Source organism: Podarcis bocagei (genome assembly GCF_964188305.1).
Source record: "Podarcis bocagei genome assembly, chromosome: 7".
In the NCBI taxonomy this organism is placed as follows: Eukaryota; Metazoa; Chordata; class Lepidosauria; order Squamata; family Lacertidae; genus Podarcis; species Podarcis bocagei.
Genome location: NC_138132.1, coordinates 77800544 through 77809988, shown reverse-complemented (window position 1 = coordinate 77809988; position 9445 = coordinate 77800544). Strand labels below are relative to the sequence as shown.

Genomic DNA, 9445 nt, shown 5'->3' with positions numbered 1-9445 from the left:
TCCGTCTCTAGGAACGGTCCCCCGGCACACAATCTTGAAAACGGAAGTGGGAAGGGTTTGGGCTTTTGAAATAGAGGACCCCGTTGCGTGAAGAAAGGATGTGATTGGGGGAGTTGGGAATGTCGGTTTTCTAGAAGGCTGAAGGAGTGTGGATTATCTGGGGGGTAAGGCGCATGCGGGGATAATCTGGGGTATGTAAGAGGAGAAGCTAATAGTGGAAGAAGGATACTAGGGATAGTGGGCTGGGTGGGTGTGTATAAGGAAGGGAGTCCGCCTGCGGATCTGGGAGGGGGCTTTGAATGGTTTGGGCTGGGGCGGGGAGCCATTTTCAGCCCATTCCCTTCTGGGGTGGGAGATTGGAACATGCCAGCTGTGGGCGGGGCAAGAAGTGTAAATTTCACCTTTGTACAGTAGGCTGGTATTTGGGCACACACCCTTCTCCATTCGGGTAAGCAAGGAGGATTACTGGAGGAGGGAGGGGAATAATCCGGCCATGCAAAAAGGCTCAAGGAGGGTGCGATGCCAGTGAGGAGGGGGTGCGGCTGGTGAGCATCCTGGGGGCCAGAGGTTTCCCACTCCTCATTTAGGGGTAAGGTTTAGCACCCTGGAGAGGTCCGGCGTGTGTGTGCTTGCGGCAAATTTTCCTTGGTGAGGCTTCATCCCCAGCTACAAAAGAGAGGGGGGCGTGTCAGAAATGGTATTTCGTGTTAGTGGGACTGGCTCCCAGTTTATGGTCGCTGGGCCCCTCCTAACATTTTCCTCCTCAAATTAATTGCGGATCAGGGAATTGATAGAGGAACTGATGTTTTTAGGTGGGTCTCAAAGGCTTTTATTTTTATTTTTTCTCTGTAGCTTTCAGCGGATCATCTAAATTAGACTACAGAGATGACATTTTAAATTGCTGATAGCATGCTGAGCTGCCTGACTGGAGTCGGTTTTTGCTTATTTTTTTGCTTATATGAAGTATGCTTGTATTTAATGTTTTTTAAATATCATTTGGATTTGCTGTTTTTGTTATTGTACACTGATTGGTGACTAATGTTTCATTAAAAAGCAGATAGGGTTTGTGTGGCCAAATGGTGATTTGAACCCTGGTCTCCAAGGGCCAGCCATCTAACCACTACTCCACCCTGACTTCCAGAGCCAAACTGGCTGTTTTCTAGAGTTAGCTGAATGTCCCCTCCCCTATTTGCTTAGAAGGAAATCTATTTATAATTTTAAAACACATTTTATAAACTGGGGGGAAAACATGGCATCCCTGAACATATTGGTCCTTGGTGTGAAATACTTTTGCACTAGAAACTAGTAAACCAAACATCCTGGTAATTTTTTTTAATTAATTTTGCTTCCTAGGGTGAGTTAATCATGCTTCAATAATCCCCCAATACAATTTTATCTCCTTTGAGCCTCTCGAATAGGATGGGCATGTTTAAATAAAGAAGATGACATTTACCTTTGTACTACAGCAAAGTTCTTTTATGCCACTTTCGCTATTGTTACGGCTAAAATCTGGGTGCGGGGTTACTTTGCCACCCAGCTCATCGGACTAAGTCCGTGGGTCCCTGCGGAAGAAAATGAGCTCAGCCGGACGCAGGAGCAAACTGCAGAAGGTCCAAGTTTATTGCGCAACAGGTTCAAGGCGAGATTGAACCCCGAGAAAGGGGTGACATGAACTTTTAAAAGTTCCCTCCGTGTCCCAGAATACAGTGCATGAAACGTCACGAATACATTATGGGAAGGTTGGGTTTCGCAAGTTACATCATGAATATACTTTACACGTCATGAATACATTATGAAAAGGTGGGATTACATTAATTAGCATTTCGGATGAGGGAGGGGGGACATGCGGAGCGGGAAATATACATAGATACACATTTATTGAGTACCGGTGGTGGCAAGACAATGGGTCAGAGATATGCATCGTCTGCCACCTAATATTGCCTAGAGGAAAGGTTTGGCGAAACGATCTGACAGGATTAAGAAGTTCCTGCGTACGTGACCTGCCGCTTCGGGGATTATGGAAGTAGGGATAGCATCATGGAGTCCACGGGGAACTGAGTTGAATGACACCGAGAGTGAAGAAATCGGAGTTACGGTTGATTTTATATCAATTTCTAAAGATTTCAATGATTTCAAACCCATTCTGTACTATAGGGCAAAAGCAGAAACAGAATGGATACATTGTAACAATATTTTGACAAGCGGAAACAGAATGGATACATTGTAACAGGATTTTGACAGTTTTACGAGGTCCCTGGTTTCGGATCCATTGTTCTCGTAGTGGGGGGCCGTCAGCAGCTTGTCAGGGGTGAAATGAGGCGTGCAGGAGCTCCCTGAGCTAGCTTCTGCAGGGCGAATGCATGGCTGTGATTGGCTAAAGCGCGGCCATAGGAATAAGCGGAGATACAGCAACACACGGTCTACTCGTTATAAGTATGGAGCGCGAATAGGCATAGCAAGAGATAGGGATATATACATGAGCTTATTTCGCTCGTAGAAAGAAGGGGAAAGGAGGGTTCCACTGGGGTCTGGGAGAAGTGTGGTGCTTATGTAACGGTGAGGGGGCTGAGGGTGAGTGTGCGGTGGGCACCCTCGAGGCCATCGCCTCGGATGTTCCTAGAAAGGAGGGGGGGAAAGGAGCCCCCCCCTTCCGTTCCGTATCAGCTATATAACCAGCCTTCTATTTCCTTTTAAGAACATAAGAGAAGCCTGCTGGATCATTCAATGGCTCATCTAGTCCAGCAGCCTGTTTGCACAGTGTCCAATCAGATGTCTGTAGAAAGCCTGCAAGCTGGACATAAGCCCAATAGCACTCTGCCCACTAGTGAATCCCAGCAACTGATATTAAGAGGCATGACGCCTCTGATAGTGGAGGTAGAATACAGTAGTGCCTCGCAAGACAAAAAGAATCCGTTCTGTGATTCTCTTCGTCTAGCGGTTTTTTTCGTCTTGCGAAGCAAGCCCATTGAAGGATTAGCGGATTAGCGCTATTAGCGGCTTTTAGAGGCTTTTAGCGGCTTATCTGCTGATTGGATCAGCTGATAAGCGGCTTAGCGCTATTAGCGCTTTTAGCTGCTTTTAGCGGCTTATCTGCTGATCAGATTAGCTGATAAGCGGCTTAGCGGCTTAGAAAAAGGGGGGGAAAGGGGGAAAAAACCAGCAGGAACTTGCAAGACATTGTCGTCTTGCGAAGCAAGCCCATAGGAGATTCGTTTTGCGAAGCACCTCCAAAACGGAAAACTCTTTCGTCTAGCGAGTTTTCCGTCTTGCGAGGCATTCGTCTTGCGGGGCACCACTGTATAGCCATTGTGACTAGTGGCCATTGATAGCCTTGCCCTCCATGAATATGTGTAATCCTCTTTTAAAGCCACCCAGCTTGGTGGCTGTGACTGCCTTCTGTGGGAGTGGGTTCTACAGTTAAACTATGTGCTGTGTGAAGAAGTACTTTCTTTTATCTATTCTGAATCTTCCAACATTCAGATTCATTGGATACCCATGAGTTCTAGTGTTATGAAAGCGGGAGAAATATGTTTTACTGTGCACTTTCTCCATTCCATGAATAATATATATTATATCATGACTTATATCATTTCACCTCTTGTTTGCCTTTTCTCTAAACTAAAAAGTCCCAAATGCTGCAATCTTTCTTTAGGGGGTGGAGTCAATCCATCCCCTTGATCATTTCTGTTGTCCTTTTCTGAACCTTCTCCAGCTCTACAATATCCTTTGTGACCAGAACTGCATACAATATTCCAAATGCAGTTGCACTGTCAATTTGTATAACATCGTTCTGATATTGGCAGTTTAAATAACACACACCACATGTAAGTTTCTTGTCTCTTTCAGGTGGTCTGTAATGCACAAAATTTGAAATGGCTTCAAGGGGAGCAATTGAGACCAGTAAGTTGAAACAAAACTTGGAAGAGCAACTGGATAGACTAATGCAGCAATTGCAAGATCTGGAGGAGTGTAGGTAATAAATTCCATCCTGAATTGACTAATCTGTCACAAAATCTTTGTGTTAACACCATGTATGGCAGGGCAGGCATCTTTTTCTCCATCCAGTCTTTAGCTGTTTGTAGATGGATGGGATGATGTAATTGGAGGCTGGCCTATCAGGGCTAATGGGTCACAGTCCCACTGATGTCAGCCTGCTCTTAGTCAGACCCTACCTTGACTTCTTACTTAGTACTAGTCCAGGGGGGTGGGATTGCCTGCCAGCTTCCTCCTTCATAATCTCTTTATTGCCTTTGTAGAACTTAGCAGGGAGGAGAATGTGGACAAAGCTAGAATTAGTTGACTTTGATTCCACCTACTGTTAGGCTCCCTGCCTTCTGACCTGCCAGTACCAATGGGTACCAGACACTACTGGGTGATGCATGCCCTCATTTGGATTTCGTCCTTTTCAGACATCCTTTAAGGATCTTCCAAGGGCAGCACTTCATGTGACATGCCAGTATGTTGTGTTGCTGTTGTTAAGAATGTAAGAAGAGCCCTGCTGGATCAGACCAAAGACTTTTCTAGTCCAGTATCCTGTTTCCCTTGGTGTCCAATCTGATGCCTTTTGGGAAGCCCACAAGCAGGACATGAGGACATTAGCTGTCTCCTGTTACTGTTCTGTGGCAACTGATACTCAGATACGTACTGCTGCTGAACCTAGAGGTAACGTAGCTCAGTACTGCCTACACCGACTAGGAGCAGCTCCACACTGTTTCAGGGCGGTGTAGTAAAATACTGGCATCATTAATTTTGTGAGATGGGGAAAGCAGCCCACTATTAACAAGAGGGATGGCTGTTGGAATATAAGGCTATCAGCAGCTACTGGTTAAATAACAAGGCTATAGCTTAGTAGTAGAATATATGATCTGCTTGTAGAAGGTCCCAGGTTCAATCCCCAGCATCTTCAAGTAGGGCTGGAATGTCCCCTGCTTGAAACAGTGGGGAGCTGCTGCCAGTCAGTGTAGACAAAACTGAGCTAGATTGACTAATGGTCTGACTCAGTACAAGGCACCTTCCTATGTTCCTATGTAGAGCCCTACTGTGGTTAACCTGTTGGCTGAGTCGCAGTGCTTGCTCTTATTCAGAGATGATCTGGATGCAGATGAGTATGAAGAGACCAAGAAAGAAACCCTTGAGCAGCTGAGTGAGTTCAATGATTCCCTGAAGAAGATCATGTCTGGAAACATGACATTGGTAGACGAACTTAGTGGGATGCAGTTGGTGAGTGTTTGGAGGGGACTTCTTTTTTTTTTTTTTGACGTAGTGTGTCTAAAACACTGCATTATGACATTGGGTCCATCACTCAAAGGGAGAGCATCTGTTTTGACCGCAGAAGGTCCCAGGTTCAATCCCCAGCATATCCAGCCAGGGCTGGAAGAGACCCCTGCCTGAAACCCTTTGGAGCCACTGACAGTCAGTTTAGGCAATGCTGAGCTATACTGAGTGGTCTGACTCTGTATAAGGCATCTTCCTATTTCTTAAGCGAAAGGCCATAGCTCAGTGGTAGAGCATCTGCCTTGCATCTAGAATGCCCCAGTTTAAATCTGATCATCTTTAGATGGGCCTGGGAATGACTCCTCTCTAAAACTCCGGTGGGACATTGCCAGTCACAATGCTGAACTAGATGGACCAATGGTGTAATGCAGCTTCCTATACAGGTAACTCGCATCTTTCGTGAGGGTTTTAGCTCTTCTTCCTCTTCCTCTTCCAGGCTATACAAGCGGCCATCAGCCAGGCTTTTAAAACCCCGGAAGTCATCAGGATGTTTGCCAAAAAGCAGCCAGGGCAGCTGCGGACAAGATTGGCAGAGGTAAAGATGTTTTATCACCTTTTTAAAAAGTGTACATACGTGAAGTATGTTTAGAATCATTAATTCATTTCATTTATAAACCGCGTCCTGTGAGGCATCCCAATGTGATCTACATATTTTTTAAAACTTGCAAATCTTAAACAATGTTTTATACTGATTTTCAAAGATGAGAAGCTGGGAGTGTTAACAGCATTGCCTAGTCCTGGGCTGGGCAGACTAAATTATGAAAACTAATTTGGGGAGGGGGGATTATTGGTTGTTCCTGTTTCTGTTTTTATTATGTACTTTGTGCTTTCGTGTTGTGATTTTATCTTGTGAACTGCCCTGAGACCTGCAGGTATAGGGCAGTCAGTAATCAAATGATAATGATAATGAGGAGAAGAAGAAGATGCTGATGATTTAGGCAGGCTGTAGAAGCTTTGATTTAATTGGGAGCTTTGCCCCATGCGGTGCCTGTGAACTGGTTCACACAATGACATGGAAATGTGTGATGAGAGAACTCTGCCCAAGGAGGGATGGGGAACCTGTAACCTGGACAGGTTGTTGCTGGACTACAACTCCCATCATCCCTGACTGTGAGCCATGCCAGATGGGGCTGATGGTGGGAGACGGCAGTCGATCTTTTCTGCAACTGACACTTAGCGAATGCCACAAATTTCTTTCTCATGGTACACATATAATGGCTGTTAATTCCTAAGGGCTGTGTAAATCTTCATACATCAGATGCATAATTGGTGTCATCCACCCCCACTTCCCGGTTTTCTCTTCCCCTTTATAGATGGACAGAGATCTGATTGTTGGAAAGTTGGGACGGGACGTCTATACTCAGCAAAAAGTGGAAATTCTCACGGCTCTCAGGAAGCTTGGGGAGAAGGTACTAAATTTGCTTGGCATGTCCTTCATGGGGCTATAAATGGAATTGCGTGGATTACACACGTTATGTGTAGTCTTATACCCTGCTGCAGAATCTGGATCCCTTAGAAACTGCACAGAATATTACAGAATTGGATGTTTTTTCACTATGCCTCAACACTATTTAAGGCTTTGTCTGGAGTCTTGAAGCTATGAAAGCTTGTTTGGAAATGTTTTCTTGTATTGATTATGCCACTTTCATTTTAAATGTTTAAGTCAGTGATGGCCAAACTTGGCCCTCCAGCTGTTTTGGGACTACAATTCCCATCATCCCTGACCAGTGGCCCTGTTAGCTAGGGATGATGGGTGTTGTAGTCCCAAAACAGCTGGAGGGCCAAGTCTGGCCATCACTTGTTTAAGTGATATTAAAAGTTTCATGGCTGACTCATCCTTATTTCTTTCATTCTTTGTGTCTACAGCTGACTCCTGATGATGAGACTTTTCTTTCAACAAATGCAGGAGCTGCTCTCAGCCAGTTTGTGAGAGTTTCCAGTGATCTTGGTAAGTTAAAAAAAAAAAATCTCCCCATGCCTCTTTCCTTGTTCATGTGCGTCAAACTTCTCACAATCAGGAGAAAAGAAATGGTGTCTCATCCTTAGTTCATGACTAGAGCTCATCTGCTTCCTCTTCATTAGCAGGCATGGAGGTTGGATTCATTGCCATATAGCATGAACATGAGTGTAACTTAAATAGCATTTTTTCCAATCCAATGACAGACTGGTTTGACTTTATTCCAAATGATGCTTATCAGTCCCAGTCAAAACATACAACTTGATCCTGTAGATCAGCCTGGCAAAATCAGTCAATGAAAATAAGTAGTCCACATACCGTATTGGCCCAAATATAAACTGCACTTTCCTCCCAAATTCCGACTGTGAAAAGTTAAAGTGCGGCTTAAATTTGCGACCTTACAAAAATTGGCTTTTACGATATCGCTGCTGAAACAGACATATGGTAAAACGGAACAAAAATTTTTTTTCTTGCAGATTTGCGAGCTTGAGACTGTTGTGCAATTAATTCTAATGTCATACATCGCTTTCCCTGTATTTTACAGTGCAGTGTTGATTTTTTAATTTGCATTTACGGTGCTACGAACAGGTGTTAAACCCACTTGCGGGTCCTCTCTAGTACCCGTAGGATTTTCTTCTACATTTGACATTTATGGGTGTGAATGCCTGTGGAATTTTAAGGGAGCGGCTTATATTCGGGTATTGTCTTTTTTTCTCCCCCCCCCCTTAAATTTTAAAGGTGTGGCTTATATTCGGGTGCGGCTTATATTTGGTCCAATATGGTAAATAGTTGCCTGCCATCTTACCTGCATATGACTTACTGGCAGTGTTGTACCGATAATTGCTTGGGAATTCTAAGAAACTCCCAAATCTGCAGTTTAGTGCAGTTTTGAGATCCATGGTTAAAATCAGCGGTTTTGAGATCAGTGGTTAACATCAGTGCAATCTGTCATTTAAATCAATGCAGTTCAGTCCACCATCGTTTCTTTTTGTTTTTATTTTTGTTAGTCTATTACATGTATAACAAACTCACAGAGTATTCTAAGAATTCAACAAGGGAGGGGAACAGTTGAGCATGGTCAGGTTTAAGATAAGGAGATAAAAGATATAAAAAAAATCTAAAAGAAACTTGTATAAGAGAAGCAATATGGGAGTACTGTATTCCAAGTTAAGAAAGACTTAAAACAGTGGATCAAAAACTCATATAATTGTAAGTGCATAATGTTCTATTCACATATTAAAAATATAAATAAATCTTACTATCAAATACCTCTGTGTGTGATTAGTATGGCTATATAAATTTATACTTGTAATTGTTAATCAATAATTATTTGTTGGAGGCTGGATGTTGCTGATGGAATAAAGACAGGATTTTAAAACAGTCCCTCTTTTTCATTAACTGCAGGATCAGGCGATAAGGTCTTCGCGCTGGCAAGTTTTGAGGTAGAGAAATCAAAGCAGTGAAAGCAGGCTACGTTCAGCTGCATTGGATCTGTTTTTTTTGTTTTTTGTTTTTACCATGTTGTATTTGTGTGTTTCTTACAAACTTTTTTGTAATGCTCTTTATCTTAACGGCAAGCTAACCTACAATGAAGATCGTTTCTGAAGTGCCCTTTTTTGCGAGCTGGGCTGCATAAGTTCAGAGGCTAAAAACACTAAGTGGTACTTTTTAAAAACAAGGAAATGAAACCAACTAACTTAATTGTGTAACATTTTGAATGTATGCATTGTGTATGTATTTCCCCCACTTTAAAATGTGCATTTCTCTAGTAAAATGTTTTTCTCTAATATTTTTGTTACATGTGATGGCAGAAAGCATCTCTCTTCAGCAGCTCTTGGTGCTTGATGGCTGTGTGAGTTCAGTTGTTTTGCTGGAATTGTGTGGGGGTTTTTTTAAGTGGGGTGGGGGAGAGAATGTAGCTCTAGTGTGGAATGCGACACAGTTTTGCTTGTCTCAAAACAAGCCGAGCGCCCTCCTGCCCTCCCGGTTTCTCTTGGGAGATGAATGGGCAGCATTGTGTCCTCCGTGTCTTGATTGGCAAACAATAGCAGCCCTCTTGGGAGCTTTCTGGGCCAATTAAACATTGTGGACCAGAATGGCAGGGAACGCAGTCAGTAAGCCCTGTTTCTGGCCTCCTACGGTAGCCAGGCGTGCTATTGGCTACAATCTGCCATTCTTCCCTCATGTTTTGGAAGGCCGGCATGAAACTGCTTC

General features: G+C 43.6%; 1 protein-coding gene across 1 annotated transcript; it reads left to right on the top strand.

Moving 5' to 3' along the window:
• Window positions 1-5: 5 nt before the first annotated feature.
• LZIC (leucine zipper and CTNNBIP1 domain containing) lies at window positions 6-9020 on the top strand. The gene is made up of 7 exons (XM_081201745.1): window positions 6-164; window positions 3848-3973; window positions 5085-5220; window positions 5711-5809; window positions 6588-6683; window positions 7141-7222; window positions 8636-9020. The coding sequence occupies exons 2-7, from the start codon at window positions 3873-3875 to the stop codon at window positions 8692-8694; spliced, it is 573 nt and encodes a 190-aa protein (XP_081057871.1). The 5' UTR covers window positions 6-164; window positions 3848-3872; the 3' UTR covers window positions 8695-9020.
• Window positions 9021-9445: the final 425 nt, after the last annotated feature.